This window comes from Sardina pilchardus, chromosome 12 (genome assembly GCF_963854185.1).
Source record: "Sardina pilchardus chromosome 12, fSarPil1.1, whole genome shotgun sequence".
Taxonomy (NCBI): domain Eukaryota; kingdom Metazoa; phylum Chordata; class Actinopteri; order Clupeiformes; family Clupeidae; genus Sardina; species Sardina pilchardus.
Window position 1 is genome coordinate 31349807 of NC_085005.1, and position 17500 is coordinate 31367306.

General features: G+C 42.6%; 2 protein-coding genes across 4 annotated transcripts in view; one reads left to right on the plus strand and one right to left on the minus strand.

Annotated features, from left to right (window-relative positions):
* The window catches only part of cep43 (centrosomal protein 43), an 18847-nt gene extending 15502 nt beyond the window's left edge, over nucleotides 1-3345 (minus strand). For all 3 annotated transcript variants that reach the window (XM_062551006.1, XM_062551005.1, XM_062551004.1), the window contains exons 1-3: nucleotides 3147-3345; nucleotides 1513-1563; nucleotides 1197-1251 (exon numbers count right to left, since the gene is read on the minus strand). In XM_062551006.1, coding sequence (XP_062406990.1) covers nucleotides 1197-1251; nucleotides 1513-1563; nucleotides 3147-3230 — 190 coding nt within the window. In that variant the 5' untranslated portion in view covers nucleotides 3231-3345. The remainder of the gene's footprint in view (nucleotides 1-1196; nucleotides 1252-1512; nucleotides 1564-3146) is intronic.
* A 12327-nt stretch (nucleotides 3346-15672) lies between these two features.
* Nucleotides 15673-17500, plus strand: part of LOC134097451 (unconventional myosin-VIIa-like) — a 63139-nt gene continuing 61311 nt past the window's right edge. The window contains exon 1 of the mRNA XM_062550323.1: nucleotides 15673-15752. Within this exon, the coding sequence (XP_062406307.1) occupies nucleotides 15673-15752 (80 nt within the window). The remainder of the gene's footprint in view (nucleotides 15753-17500) is intronic.

Here is a 17500-nt window from a genome sequence, read left to right on the forward strand (position 1 = left end):
ATGAGATGTCTCTTTATATTTACTTGTTACCGTTTCATCGTGGCTCTAGCTGAGAAACAGATAGTATGCGACACGCGTTGAACTTGGATCAAACATTCGCAACACAGCTGATCAACCGCCTGCTGTCGCTTTTGAATGAAGTTCCATATTGCAAGATTATGTAAAGGGACTCCTTGCACAGTGATCTGCAAGACGTTAATCAGAAGCACAAAACTTGCTGCCATTGCCAGTGATCATGTTTCAGCGGTCACTACATAGTGCATACTTGACCACATAACGTTGCCAGTGGTCATGTTTCAGCGGTCACTACATAGTGCATACTTGACCACATAACGTTGCCAGTGATCATGTTCCAGCGGTCACTACATAGTGCATACTTGACCACATAACGTTGCCAGTGATCATGTTTCAGCGGTCACTACGTAGTGCATACTTGACCACATAACGTTGCCAGTGATCATGTTTCAGCGGTCACTACATAGTGCATACTTGACCACATAACGTTGGGAAATCCTACTAAAGTCAATAGAGCGCTAAGCGATACTGTAAGTGAGCAAATTCTCTCCTACCTCCACCCTCACCACACACACCACATCAAGGGACCGTGACGTAACATAACACACATACAGATGTGTACTTACACACACCTAAACACACATACACTCTGAGATGAGCATGTGCCATAAGTCCCACACACACACACACACACACACACACACACACACACACACTAACACGAAATGTTAGCATAGAGCACCTCCATGTGAGCATATAGCACCTCCAGCCTCACCACACACACACACACACACACCACATCAAGGCACAATTACCAAAACACAGGACACATACAGGTGTGTGTGAATGGATGCACTCTCACTATCACTTTCACATGCATACAGTACACACACACACACACACACACACACACACACACACACACACTTAGGACAACAGACAGCTAGGAGGAGAACAGACAGCTTACTGTGTATTACATGAGGAGATACTTGCAGAATGTTACAAAGAAGTATACACATTACAAATCGCTTAGGATCGCTTACCCCACATTTAGCTTATTTGGATTGCCCTCTACCAAACTACCTGTGTGTGTGTGTGTGTGTGTGTGTGTGTGTGTGTGTGTGTGTGTGTGTGTGTGTGTGTGTGTGCATGGAGATCACCCCCTTCTCTCTCTCACTCACCATCTCTGGTGCTGAGGCATTTCTTAAGACACTCGTTCTCCAGAGGAGGCTTCTCCTGTGAGAGCACAAACAGCGTTAAACAGTAAACACAACAGGGATAAACAACATAAACAACAACAACAACAACAACAGCATATTAGTAACATCATTATTATCAAAAATGTGTGTGTGCGTGGGTGTGCATGTGTGTGAGCGTGTGTGTGTATGTGCATGCGCGTGTGTGTGTGTGTGTGGGGGGGGGGGGGGGGTACACATGTGTGTGAGAGTGTATGCATATGTGCATATGTGTGTGTGTGTGTGTGCGTGTGTGTGCTACCTGTTTTTCCTGCTCCTCTAAGGCCACAAACACTGCGGCCCTCAGCTCCGCCTGCATGGGACACATGATCACAGCAGTGTGCTTAATTCCATTGGGCCTTGTGGGGCCTCCGCTCATTAGCCGCACGCTAACGCCAGAGGCCTGTGTCTAACCTCACAGTGAAACAACGACACACTTAGCACCACAGCACACTAGCTACACTGTAGCCACCCTAAGTACTGAGATTACGGTGGAGCACACCGAGAAGTAGTAGCACTCTAATACACACACAGTACAGGTGGAGTTGGAATTGGCACTAGCTTTAGAGCACACTGATAATAATCTACTACACAGATCCTACTTTATACTGTCAATGCACAAAACTAGCTATGTACCCAGAGATGATGTTGCAGCCAGCAACACAGAAAGGTGGTCTCTCTTTTCTAAAGTGTTGCCAAGTGTTGTTGGATCAGGGCCCAGCTGAAGGCCCAGGCAAGTAGAAAGCATCTAAGAACAGTTTGGTCTTATTATGTCTAGATTTGAAACGGGCAACAGCTGGACTATCTTGATGGAGTCATCCTGGTGTTTGTTCCAGAGCTGAACGCACAGAAGCTAGGGCCTTTGGCCTCATCTGGCCCAAGCATGCACGGGGCGTGAAGGATATGGTAGCCGGAGGAGACTAGGCGACATAAGAGCACATAAGAGAAGGAGTGGAGGATGAAGCAGGGAAGAGGAAGAGGAGGAGGAGGAGATAACTGAGAAGAGGAGACATAAAGGCAGAGTGGGTAAAGTTAGCGGTGCATGTTTTGGAGTGTTTGCGAAAGTGTAAAACATGCAGTAGCCTACAGTGAAATATGGCTATGTGTACTACTGGAAGTTAAAAGGTGCTGGATTCAAACATTGGATGCAGACCTTATAAAAAGGTCCACTTAGGAAGTGTCAACTATGACACTAGTGCTCCTCTTCAGTAAGGTAGCGTTAACGTTAACTCTCCTGCCACCATAAACGTTTCCAGACGAAGGCAGCACTACTGTTTCTCTCGAAATGCTGTCAAGCCCAATGCACAGCTTATCGTTTTCCACAGTCAGGACATCCATGAAATAGGTTCGTGAGACGCTTTCCCGCAACTTTTACGGCGTTGGTGCCAAAGGTTACGTCGCTGCCATTGGCTGCAGCAAATGTGCATACCTAACGTTTACGGAACTTGTGTTAGCATGTTCGTAAAGTTACCGAGCAAGCTAATGTTTGCTTGTATCCGACTGGCGAAACATAGCCACAACATAGGTCAATTTATTCACCCCGTAATAACGTTACCTTGCAGTTACATGACAGTGAGAGATCCCAACGTCTTTCGAAAGAAGCGAACTACCTAACGTTAAATTACCACTTTCATGCTAAGAGTTAGCATATTAGTCACCTTCTACAATCGGCTAATATTTAGCCAAACAGGTTACAAACAAGGGATTCGTATGTAATTCATATGCCAAGAATAATACGGCTGACTGTAAACTGACAACATAAACTACGTAATTATACACATACCTTTGCATTAATCATACTAGCTATGCTAGTAACCTAACCTACTGTTGTAACGTTACAGGTTCAACAGAAACGTCAACATTAGTATAATATTAGCTCACTAGCATTAACGTTACCTTGATTTTGTTGAGAACGCCACTGTTTTCCAAATTCTGAATTAAAAGATCCCGCAATTCTGTATCCTCTTCGGTAGCAGACATGCTGAACTTGTTAAGAAAGTTCAGATAACGTTCGTTTTCCAGTGAGTATCTGTCTGTAAAGAAACATTGACAGCCCCGTGATGATGCTACCGGAAAGAAATCTATGGCCCTACAGGCGCCGCCATGATTATCTGCACATGCGTATTTGTTTACCTTCTCTGTTTCCAAGCACTGGCCCAGCAAAAGAGAGTTCATTCAGTTTGTCAGCTTTTGGGCAGTAGCCTATTAGTCGAATATATTATGGGGTGAATAGGGTAAACATTTTAACAAATAGATATCCCCACAAAAATTCCTCAGATGATTATTTACATTAAGGCAATACTAAATGAGGCATCATACACTTAAATGTATGCAATAGCCTAATTATCAAAAGTTTGGCCTGTACCTTATGGATAAATACAGAAAGAAACAGCCTAGGCTGAGCCTAACCAATATATTTTCTAGGACCTTACACCCTGTATATATGATTTAATATGTGCTGAGACAAGTCTCACCTTCTTCCACAACATTTGACAATGAATCTCTCTATAGTATTTGCATTGTAATGCATTGATTCTCAATGTACACCCATGTAGCTTTAGGTTAATGTAACCCAAAATTGTTAACATTAATTTTATATTCAGCATAGCCGGACCTACCACCAAAAGTTTGTTTGGTTGATTGAGGTGCACTTTAAGCCCCCCAAGCCCAAGGCTATATGCAAATTTGTGTAGGCTATATAGAATAGAATAGAATATATACTTTTTTGATCCCGTGAGGGAAATTCAGTTCTCTGCATTTAACCCAATTTAACCGAATTAGTGAACACACAGCACACAGTGAACACAGAGTGAGGTGAATCACACAACCCAGAGCAGTGAGCTGCCTGCCCAACCAGCGGCGCTCGGGGAGCAGTGAGGGGTTAGGTGCCTTGCTCAAGGGCACTCCAGCCGTGGTGGACTGGTCGGGGATCGAACCGGCAACAAGCCCGATGCGCTAACCAGTACACCACGGCTGCCCCACAATATTTCATTTGATAATGATTCATCTACATAGATGTATGAAGTATTTCAGAAAACTTGCAATATAAAAAAGTATTATCTTACAGTGAGTAATCATCTAAGGAATTTTTGTGGGAATATCAATTTGTTAAAATTTACCCCATTCACCCCATAATATATTCGTCCATAGACTTATAATGGGGCATAAAGAGGGTGATAACACACAAACAGCAGCTTATTGACCGGGTTGTCCACCCAGGTTGTGATCCTGGGGCACCCTAGATTTTATTTTTGTATGTCAACCTTTTACAGCAGCCCATGTCTGATTTCCCTAAAAAAGGGGGTTTTGCCCCCTGGGTATAAACCAGTTGAGAGATACCTTGGCCTAACAAAAGGGTTCTTTTGACATAAATTCATTAGTTCTTTTAAAGATTAATATCTTTTACTGTCTATGATTTATTTTCTGAGCTAGGTAGGTTAATGATGCGATAATCTGCCATCATTGGATTTTGCGGCACCTGTACTACTGCAATGACAGCAGGTTACTCCAAAAATCCAACTGACACGTGGGCACACTGACGCAACATCTGCCAGCATGTTATGTTTTATTCAAGTTTGTCTACGTGTGTGTGTGTGTGTGTGTGTGTATGTGTGTGTGTGTGTGTGTGTGTGTGTGTGTGTGTGTGTGTGTGTTTACTGTATATAATTTGCTATTAGTTGGTATGCACCACCTTGCACATCCTGACCTGTTACCTGCAGTACATAGTGCACTACCTCCCTCTTGTGGTAGAACTGGCAATAACACTAATATTATCTCCATAATAGCAGTGAGACACATCATATTGTGTTTATTATGACCGCCGCTAGCGTAGTGGTCATATCATGACAAAGTTTTTTTCTTCTTCTTCTTTTTTCCCGTCATCTACATCCTGAATCTTTAGATTAGATGTTATGAACTGCACCAAATTTTATGTGTATGATTATCCTGACATCCTCTGGGAGTATGCCAAGTTTTGTGGAATTTCATCCATGGGGGGCTATAAACTAAATGAATTTATATGTACATTTAGTGTCACCCAACGGCCTGCAGATGGTGCTATTGAACGAAGGGTTGCTCTGGTTGCTCGATGCTGTCTCACACACACACACACACACACACACACACACACACACACACACACAGGAAAACAAGCACACGTACACACAAGCACAGACACAGACACACAGACACACAGACACACACACACACACACACACACACGCACACACACACATAAATACACACACACACACAGACACATACCTACACACATAGTAGACAGGCAGGGATACGCATGTACACGCGCACAAACACACACACACACACTCACAAGTATACACACAGAGACACATAAAACACAAGTAAGCAAGCAAACACGCACGCACACGCACACGTACACACACGCGCACACACACACACACACACACACACACATAAATACACACACACACACAGACACATACCTACACACATAGTAGACAGGCAGGGATACGCATGTACACACGCACAAACACACACACACACACACACTCACAAGTATACACACAGAGACCCATAAAACACAAGTAAGCAAGCAAACATGCACGCACACGTACACACACGCGCACACACACACACACACACACACACACACACCATTATCCCCACCACACACACTCACAGCGAAAACTCACAGACAGCGAAGCACTTCTCAATGGGCGAGGTCATGATGCTGGTTTTCATAAGTAAGTGTTGTTGATGGCATCTGTTGCGCAAGGCTATGCATTCCTGAGTGCCTGAAGGAGGGTATCATTGCAGGTGCAGTGGCATGATAAGAGCCGGTGAATGAGAGTGGCGTAGTGGAGAACACGCGGATGGGGCAGAGTTCATGGCATGACGGGTATGTGTGTGTAGCCTGGTCCTAACCATCCCATAATACTGTGGAGGCAATCCTTGGCCGGAAGTACGTGGATGGCTCGCGAGGCTAATGTGTGTGTACTGTAGCTGCCAGTGGGCTCAGTGTCATGCTGTGAGTGAATGAAGCTCACTAGCACGTGACTGATATACAGTATACGTGGTTTTAGTGTCCCTAGTCGCCTCGCTGTCGCGTTCGAGTCGGCCAGCTCAGCGCAGGACTGCGTGCTTATCACCCCAGCGCTGTGGTGCTTACGTCTGGGCTCTGGGTGGAGCCACTCGTGCTGTAATGCTGTAATGCTGTCCTATCACCAGCAGGGCGGGGCGCTGGTTACTTAAGGATGAGTCTGATTTTTAAGAGTTTGTTGATTATCACTGCTACTAATAGGCCTATACTGTCCTATTGCCGGCAGGGCGGGCCACTGTTTATATGATGAGTTTGATTTCTAGGTGGGACGTTGGTTGCTAAAGGATGAGTCTGATTTCTAAGTAGATATGGTGATAAAGTATGACATGGCTATTTCTGATCATATACCCATATCTATGTCATTGAATGTTGATAATATCCCTGTGTTGGCTACTACTGTAGCAATGATGCAAACAATGTTAGTAAACCAAATTGGGTAAAACTCTCTGAGGAGGTAAAGCGCAAGTATTTCTCATCAACTGACAAGCTGTTGGGTTTGATTGAATTACCTAAAAATGCATTGCTGTGCCAGGACATGAACTGTAAGAACCCTAACCATGGTCTTGAATTATGTTCCTTGTATGAAAGCATTGTCAACAGCCTTATTACATCAAGTGCTTGTCTTACTACACAGAATAATAAAATACATAGTAATGCAAAACCTGGCTGGAATGAACATGTGGGTATGTTACATACTGCAGCCAGAGAAGCGTTTAAACTTTGGTCGGAATCAGGCAGGCCTAGACAAGGTCCACTGTTTGTGAATAAAAAGTCCACAAATGCCAAATTTAAATATGCTCTTCGCTTTATTAAAAAGAAGGAAAACACTATGAGAGCTGATGCACTCGCTAAAAAGCTGCAGAGTAATAATTGCTATGACTTCTGGAAGGAGGTCAAAGTGTTAAATAACTGTAAAACCTCCCTCCCCTCTGATATAGAGGGAGTGTCTGGTACTGAGAAAATAGCTGAGAAGTGGCGAGAACATTATCAAGAACTGTTTAACTGTATTAAGAATGAACCCTTTGTTGTAAATTACATTGAACCAAATGAGAATTTTGTAATTAGACCTGATGAAATTTTAGATGCAATCTCAATGCTAGATGATAACAAGGCGTGTGGCATGGACCATATCTATGCAGAACACTTGAAGTATGGGAGTCAGAAACTCTGTCCTTTATTATCAATGTGCTTTACTGGGCTCCTTATCCATGGAGTGCTACCTGATTCACTTCTCTCCATATTGCTCGTTCCAGTCCTAAAAGATAAAGCCGGGAAACTGAATAGCATTGACAACTACAGACCAATTGCACTTTCTAGTATTCCATCCAAAGTTTTGGAACGCGTCCTCATTACCAGGCTTGATACTTTTCTACTAACATCACATAATCAGTTTGGCTTTAAAAGGAAACATGGCACAGATATGTGTATATTTGCTTTAAAGGAAATGGTTGCAAAATATGTGGATCAGAATTCGACCGTATTTATGTGTTTTTTAGATGCCTCTAAGGCGTTTGATAGGGTCAACCATGGAAAATTATTTATTAAATTACTGCAGAGAGGGGTACCAAAGGTCATTATCAGGATGCTAGTATACTGGTACAGTCACCAGACAATGAGGGTCAAATGGGGCTGTGGAATATCCTCCCCATTCTATGTATCAAATGGTGTTCGTCAAGGGGGTTTATTATCCCCGGCTCTATTTAATGTATATATGAATGATCTGTCAATCCAACTGAGTCTGTGTACTACTGGCTGCCTCATTGGTAGCTCTCTCATTAACCATCTTGTGTATGCAGACGATTTGGCCATTGTTAGTCCATGCAGTGCTGGCTTGCAGCAACTACTTAAAGTATGCACACAATATGGCCTTGAGTATGACATTAAATTTAATGCGAAAAAGAGCAATGTCATTATAGTCAGAAGCAGAGAGGATAAAAAATTGACTTTCCCTGTTTTCTATCTGTGTAATAGCCCACTTGTGGTGTGTAAGGATGTAAAGTATCTGGGTCATATAATCTCAGATGATCTTAGTGATGATCAAGATATATATCGTCAACGCCGCAAATTATATGCCCAGGCTAACATGTTACTACGCAAGTTCAGTATGTGCTCTTCTAATGTCAAATGCTCTTTGTTTAAAGCCTTTTGTACACCTATGTATACTTCTCATCTATGGTGTAGATATAAGAAAAGCAGTCTGCAGAAGCTTAAAGTTGCCTATAATGACACTATGAGATTGCTGATGCAGCTACCTAGATGGTTTAGTGCCAGCTACTTGTTTGTACACTCCAATGTGCCAACCTGTGAGGCAGTCCTTAGGAATTTAATGTACAAATTCATGTGCCGCCTGGATCTCTCACACAATAGCATTATTGAAGCTCTAGTGAACCCAGCTAAGAGCTCCTTGAGGTACTCCTCTAAGCTTAGGAGGCATTGGAGAGAAAGCCTATATGTTTGATGGGTGGTTTTGTCTTGTTGTCTTGATGGTTTTGTTTGTCTTGTTTTATTGTTGTTGTTTTTTTGTTTTGTTTTTGTTTTTGTCTTTGTCTCTTTGTCTTCTTGTTTTTAAAATTATTTATTCTGTCTGTTTTTTTTATACTCTGCTATGGACATTGTACTAGTGTCTGTGATAAATAAAGAATTGAATAAGTGTTTGTTGATTATCACTGCTACTAATACAGTAGGTCTACTGTCCTATTGCCTACTGTGTGGGACGCTGGTTACATGATGAGTTTGATTTTGGGTGGAGCGTCTAATGCTTTATCAGTCTTATCTAATTGGCATGGCTTTTATATTGTCATTGCCATAGAAACATAACCACACAGGACTCCTGGATCTCTCTCTCTCTCTCTCTCTCTCTCTCTCTTGCAGCTGCTTTTGCTTCTCCCTCTTGTTCTCTTCACCTTTACCCTATTTTCCCGTTTCTCTCTTCCTTTCTCTCATTTCATTTCATTTCTCATTTCATCTCTCTATCCTTCTCCTTATTTTCCATTCTCTCTCTTCCCTGGTTCACCAAAAAGGTTGCTGCACTTTGCAAGAAAAACAAATTCTGCATTTAAGACAGGAGACAAGGTGGTGTATACTGTAAGACTGCCAAGTATGAACTTTGTTCTGCTATCAGAAAAGCTAAAGCTGATTATGCAGTGAAACTGGAGCATCAACTGGCCACCAACAACCCCAGATCAGGCTGGAAGAGTCTGAAGGAGATGACCAATTCCAATAAAGGGCCTACTTCACCACCTGATGAGGACCCTTAGCTTCCTGATAGACTCAATGCATTCTATGCCCAGTTACAGTAATCAGTCACCGGCAGTCTTCCCGTCTCCTCCCCCTCCCCCACTCCCCCCCCCCCCACTCCTCCCTTTGTCATTAGGAGACAGAGGTGTGCAACCTTTTTAAAAAGCCGAAGGTGAGGAAATTAAGCAGCAGGACCAGGTCAGCTCTCCCCAGTTGTTTTGAGACACTGTGCAGATCAATGGCACCTGTCCTGTCCTCACTGACATGTTCAACATGCTGCAGCAGTGTGTTGTGTTCCACAGTGCCAATGATGAGTCCCAGTGCCACCAGGAGGGGAAATGGGCTGCGGACTGGTGTACTACAGTACAAACAAGCTCCATCTTAACCTCTACGTGCTCCACATTTACGGACTGGTGTACTACAGTACAAACAAGCTCCATCTTAACCTCTACGTGCTCCACATTTACGGACTGGTGTACTACAGTACAAACAAGCTCCATCTTAACCTCTTCGTGCTCCACATTTACGGACTGGTGTACTGCAGACAAGCTCCATCTTAACCTCTTCCTGCTCCACATTTACGGACTGGTGTACTGCAGACAAGCTCCATCTTAACCTCTTCCTGCTCCACATTTACGGACTGGTGTACTGCAGACAAACTCCATCTTAACCTCTTCGTGCTCCACATTTTAGAACATTGTATGACATTACATACCACAGCTATGCAGATGACACTCATCTACCTTGCATTATCACCCAACGACTTTCCTGCTGACTAATTATGCCTGTGCATTGAAGAAGTGAATAGCTGGATGCAAAATAGTTTATTACAATTAAATAAGATAAAACTGAAATAGTTGTATTTGGGAGTAAAGATGGGAGACTGAGGCTCAGAGTCTACTTGGAGTCTAAACATCTTCAGACAAAAGCCCACGTAAAGAATCTCGGTGTTATCTTGGATGTGGATCTAGTTTTCGTGTAAAAACCATAACTAAAGCATCATTCTGGCACCTAAGAAATATAGTAAAGGTCGGAGATTTGATATCTAATCAGGATGTAGAGAGGCTCATGCATGCATTTGTCTCTTCCAGGCTTGACTACTCTGTAGCAATGCCCTTTTTACTGGCCCTCCCAAAAAGGTAATCCAGCGCAAACTTTATGGGCGCTGCCATCTTGAATATCGCCATTACTGCGTGCCTGCGAGTGTGACGAGTGGCACTTGCCTGTGCTGTTCAATGAAAGCATCCTGTCAGAGAATGTCTAACAAGAGATCCTGCTGTGTTACTTCCGTGTTTCGCTGGATTAGTGTATAGCTACTGTACAACTAATTCAAAATGCTGCTGCCAGAATTTTAACCAAAAAAAAAAGAGCACATCACACCAATTATCTTCCAGTAAAATTCAGAATGGATTCCTTTGGAAGTCCTTTTTATTTAATATTCAATGGCCTAAGACCAGAACACATTTCAGACTAGTCCTTGTACCTTTAATTCTACTGCATTGTTCACTGTTGTTTTTCTGTAGTTTTTAGTATTATTGTGTTTTGGAAAACTGTAACTAAATAATTTTTTCACTCTTAGTATTAATTTTAATATTAGTTTTAGTTACCCTACTATAGTAACCCCGAACATTTACGTCACATAACGCATACGTGACATAACATACATATACTGTACGTATAACGCATGTTAATGCATACGCATACGTTACGTCACATAATGCACTTCAACCTGTGGGTGGGTTTGTGTGTTTGTTGTTTGTCTGTTGCTAAAGAAAAGTATAGAAAATATACATTTCTGTCTCTGTCAGTGCTGTCCCCTACCACCCAGAACAGCTATAACCTGTCATTCATTAAAGTTATCATGCAATGCCTGCGTCATTAAAGGAGCCTGACCTCGGAAATGGGTTGTTGTGTGTGTGTGTGTGTGTGTGTGTGTGTGTGTGTGTGTGTGTGTGTGTGTGTGTGTGTGTGTGTGTGTGTGTGTGTGTGTGTGTGTGTGTGTGTGTGTGTGTGTGTGTGTGTGTGTGTGTGTGTGTGTGTGCATGGATAAAGGCTGATGTTCCTTCTCAGAAATCAAACCTTATCTTACACAGTTTGCACTGGGGTGGGGGCAGGGATAAAGATCGCACCATAAACAGTGTTTCCACTGGAGTGTGTGTGTTCATGCCTTTAATTATGTTAGTCCATATCACTGTTTACAGAGAAGCAATAGGAATCTCAGGGATATAATCTCTACTGGTCATCAGCACTTGTTTTCACACGATCCCACTGTGTTTTCTCTATAATAAGTAGATAGGTAGATAGATAGATAGATAGATAGATAGATAGATAGATACTTTATTGATCCCCAAGGGGAAATTCAAGAACAAGTAGCATTAACCTGCAGTCAAAACCACCATTTTAGGAACGTCATTGCACAGTGCTTTAAAGGCCTTTACCGTATGTTTATTCATATTTAGGAACAGAGTATATTTTTAGAATCTGTGTGCTATGACATTGCACCGTACAATGAGACCTTTATCTTTTATACGTTAAAGTTGGCCTAATACAACAAGACACTTCTACATTCTTCAAGGAGAACCCTCGGGTCCATTTTTGGATGAAGACAGAGAACAAAAGGCCATTTTGGGAAATCCCCGACCTACAAGGAAATGAATACCTCTGCTGTGTAAATCTTATACAAGGAAAGGAACCTATTGTGTTTGTGACCACATTTCTGTTTCAAAGGAATGAAAAAAGATGTACAGTATTCATTCATGTTATTCATTTGGAACTGACTTGAGAAAATCAGTGTATTGAGTGGTTCCAACAGTTAAGTCTCAGATAACCTCCATCTAAGACTTAAAGGAGAATGTTTCACATATCTCTGTGTCTCTGTTCCTATTTTTAAAATCATGCCAATCAGAGTTGGCACTGTCAAGTCAAGTCAAGTCAAGTTTATTTATATAGCACATTTCATACACAGAGGTCATTCAATGTGCTTTACATAAACAAAAACCAAACAGTAATAGCAGATAAAAGCCTAGATGAGCAAAGAGTAATAATAATAATAATAATAGTAATAATGATAAAAGAAAAAAGAAAAAAGAAAGCAGCTGATTGTAGCTGACTGTAGCTGATTGGCTTCTCTACATGTAGCTGGCTGTTACCAACAGTATTCGGTGACCTCGAGAAACAGGGATATATATGTCAAACATAAAACACAGTTTTAACTCTTTTTTTCATCCGTGTTGTATAATTTTATGTGAAAATTCAAACCTTAAAAGACCCTAAAGCATGAAGGTGTTATATAGTATAATGTATATATATTGGCAGGTTCTAAAAAATTCAAGTTTAATTTTTCAAATTTTATGAAAAATTCAATGTAAATGGTCAAATAAAGTGATTTGAATCTAATTCAGTGTTTAATTGCACCCCCCCCCCCCCCCCAAACACACACACACACCAAAACATTCATCATCATTCTTTTGTGCGTCTTTAAAATGAATGATCAAGACTTCCAGGAACATCCAGGAAATACAACCATTATGCTATATTTTCACACATACTGTACACACACACACACACACACACACACACACACACACACACACGCGCACACACGTGCAGCTTCCCTTTGTATGTCAGTGTGAAGTGCAGACGTCTATAGGCCTTGCAGGGCAAAGTCAAAGCGCCATAAAGGTGATGGTGGAAAGGCTTCCCTGTTGCCAAGCGCCTGGGCGTTGGTCACTCCACCTGAGCAACAGAGAGGACCGAGGGGGGATCACTCACTCGCTCGGCCGATGGACACGACTCCACCACGGCCAACACCCACAGCTTCACTCAGCCAAGGAACACGCCAGAAGATCAGGGAGTGTACTCGCACGAAGAAAACGGAGACACATCTCAGATCTGACCAGCAGTGCTCTGCGCCTGGGCGCGAGAATGAGAGCAGACTCGGAATCGTAGAATTCTTCTCCACTCAGACCTGTTCACATTGGATGCCTCAGAGTTGTTCTTTTCCTACTAGTTCATCGTCACGGCAACGCTCCCTTCTGGACTTCCACAGTAATCAGGAGCCGTCACTATGGTCCTCTTGACAAAGGTAAAGTCAGCATTTACTACCTACAGGCTTTCATGGCTGGAGATCAGAGTACAATAGCCTTTGCTAGAATGTACTGGAGCGTCTGACTGAAATGTAATTTGTTCAAGTGCCTGCTTTATGACTGGATACTGGTCATTCTGGAAGGGGGGTTAGGAGTAAGAGTAGCTCAGTTTGGGTCAGAGGGCTGGATTTTGAGTTGCCTTTGAGACAACTATGTTGAGCTGGAACTTGAGCTGATGTGGTTTGGATGATAGGTCTCTGTGAATCACTGTCCACATAGTCTCAACTTCACTGAGCTTGAGTTTGAGTTTATGTCCAAAGTGCCATACAGTGTGCTACCACTACATGTGGCTTGGGTGCATGTCGGATTCTTTGTGAATCACTGTTCCATAGCCTCAACTTTATTGAGCTTGAATTTGAGTTTATGTCCAAAGTGCAATACCTTGTATAACCACTGCATGTGGTTTGCCAGATTCTTCATGAGTCCCACCTTTTGTGGAGAACGAAACTGAACTATCTATGCGTCACCACAGGTTTCAGCGAACTGATTTGTTGCCAGTATTTATTGCTTGTGGGCTACTCCTTTTTTATTGCCCCGTGGATATATGTGGATCATGTATATTGCTTGTAGGCTACTCCTTTTATATTGCCCCGTGGATATATGTGGATCCGGTATATATATTGCTTGTACAGTAGGCTACTCCTTTTATATTGCCCCATGGCCGTGGATATAAATGGCATGAGTGTACTGTGTTGACCTCCAGAGTATGTACTGTATTGGGAGGTATAATGGTTATCTCAGTATCATATCTACGTATGTTGATATAGAAGCTAGCAAATATGTAAATTTGTCTTGATAAGACTCCTTGAAATGAGTCAAACAGTTATTAAATGCTATCATTTTATCTCAGTGTAGTGGTGTTTTTAGCAGTGGTACCAGTACCGTACCATATCTCAATATAGTGAGTGATCTTTTTAGCAGTGGTACCGGTACTGTACCGTATCTCAATATAGTGGTGTTTTTAGCAGTGGTACCAGTACCGTACCGTATCTCAATATAGTGAGTGGTCTTTTTTTATCAGTGGTACCGGTACCATACCGTATCTCAATTTAGTGGTGTTTTTAGCAGTGGTACCAGTACCGTACCGTATCTCAATATAGTGAGTGGTCTTTTTTTATCAGTGGTACCGGTACCGTACCGTATCTCAATTTAGTGGTGTTTTTAGCAGAGGTACCAGTACCGTATCTCAATATAGTGAGTGGTCTTTTTTTATCAGTGGTACCGGTACCGTACCGTATCTCAATTTAGTGGTGTTTTTAGCAGTGGTACCAGTACCGTACCGTATCTCAATATAGTGAGTGGTCTTTTTTTATCAGTGGTACCGGTACCGTACCGTATCTCAATTTAGTGGTGTTTTTAGCAGTGGTACCAGTACCATACCGTATCTCAATATAGTGAGTGGTCTTTTTTTATCAGTGGTACCGGTACCGTACCGTATCTCAATTTAGTGGTGTTTTTAGCAGTGGTACCAGTACCGTACCGTATCTCAATATAGTGAGTGGTCTTTTTTTATCAGTGGTACCGGTACCGTACCGTATCTCAATTTAGTGGTGTTTTTAGCAGTGGTACCAGTACCGTATCTCAATATAGTGAGTGGTCTTTTTTTATCAGTGGTACCGGTACCGTACCGTATCTCAATTTAGTGGTGTTTTTAGCAGTGGTACCAGTGCCGTACCGTATCTCAATATAGTGAGTGGTCTTTTTTTATCAGTGGTACCGGTACCGTACCGTATCTCAATTTAGTGGTGTTTTTAGCAGTGGTACCAGTACCGTACCGTATCTCAATATAGTGAGTGGTCTTTTTTTAGCAGTGGTACCGGTACCATACCGTATCTCAATTTAGTGGTGTTTTTAGCAGTGGTACCAGTACCGTACCGTATCTCAATATAGTGAGTGGTTTTTTTGGCAGTGAGGAGAGAATTAGCACTGACATCTCGTATCATAAACAGGCTCAGTGGCCATGGGAACCGGGTCCGAGTTCGACCTGAGGTCATTTCCTGGACACACTACCTGGTCCCACTCTTGTGTCTGGTGTGTCAGGTGTGACTGTGGTGTGTGTGGTGTGACTGTGTGACGATGTTAGATGAGATTAGATTAGATTCAACTTTATTGCCATTGTCATTAAAGGGTTTACCTATCAGGTGTGATATGTGACAGATTTAAAGGGTTTACCTGGCTGAGCTCCAGCAGGTGAGAAGCTCTCGGGTCTGGTAGAAGGACCAGGCTTCTTAGCAGAATTTTCTTTAGTGTTCTAGGGAGATTAGACGAGACGAGAAGACGAGAATATAAATGTTCTATAGGGAGATTAGGCGTTCTGAACCCTAATATTACATGCACATTACGCATAACACACTTTCATTACTCTCTTTCTAAGTGTTCTAGGGAGATTAGGCGTTCTGAACCCTAACATTACATGCACATTACGCATTACACACTTTTATTACTCTCTCTTAGCTTTTGTACAGAACAGTGTCCAAAACTCAGGTGTAAACCAAACCACGACTTCTGTGTACAAATACAACCCTCATCCATACAGCACAGACACTAACTATACTCACTGTACAGACATAGCCTACAGCACAGACACTATGTGCTAACTATACTCACTGTACAGACACACAGCACAGACTCTATGTGATAACTATACTCACTGTACAGACATACAGCACAGACTATGTGCTAACTATACTCACTGTACAGACACACAGCACAGACACTATGTGCTAACTACACTATACTCACTGTACAGACATACAGCACAGACTCTATGTGCTAACTATACTCACTGTACAGACATACAGCACAGACTATGTGCTAGCTATACTCACTGTACAGACACACAGCACAGACACTATGTGCTAACTATACTCACTGTACAGACACAGCACAGAGTCTATGTGCTAACTATACTCACTGTACAGACATAGCCTACAGCACAGACACTGCTAACTATACTCACTGTACAGACATAGCCTACAGCACAGACTCTGTGCTAGCTATACTCACTGTACAGACATACAGCACAGACACTATGTGCTAACTATACTCACTGTACAGACACAGCACAGAGTCTATGTGCTAACTATACTCACTGTACAGACATACAGCACAGACACTATGTGCTAACTACAGTATACTCACTGTACAGACACAGCACAGACTCTGTGCTAACTCTACTCACAGGCTGTAGTGGGCTGCAGGGCACAGTCATTGTAGAAGAAGCCCAATGGGGGCGCAAACAGCTACGGTGGTCGTACCACATTTGGGGTCCAAGTGCCCGCGGGAACCCCGAGTCGGAATCTGACCCGCGGTGACTTCCTGATCCTCCAGTTATCCCTCACTGTCCTCTCTGAATAAAGGAAACAAAGTTGAAATACATGTAGAATAAATACATTAATATTGTACACAACAATGTATGAGCAATTGAAAAGACACATAGAATGTGTGCAGTGACAGTGTGTTTGCATGTATCTGCGTCCAAAGGATACATTTAATACAGTCGTGCCAGTTCTTAAGGGCAATTGTGTCGATATTGACCGTGTGTGTGTGTGTGTGTGTGTGTGTGTGTGTGTGTGTGTGTGTGTGTGTGTGTGTGTGTGTGTGTGTGTGTGTGTGTGTGTGTGTGTGTTTCAGGGGGACAATGTCTGGTTGGACTCTGATATCGGAGTGGCTGTTGGAGCTCGGGTGAAGAAGGTTGACACTCACAGCTACATAGTTGTGGACGACACAGGCAAAGTAAGAGATGCTGCCATCACACGCATGCAAGCACACACACATGCACACACACA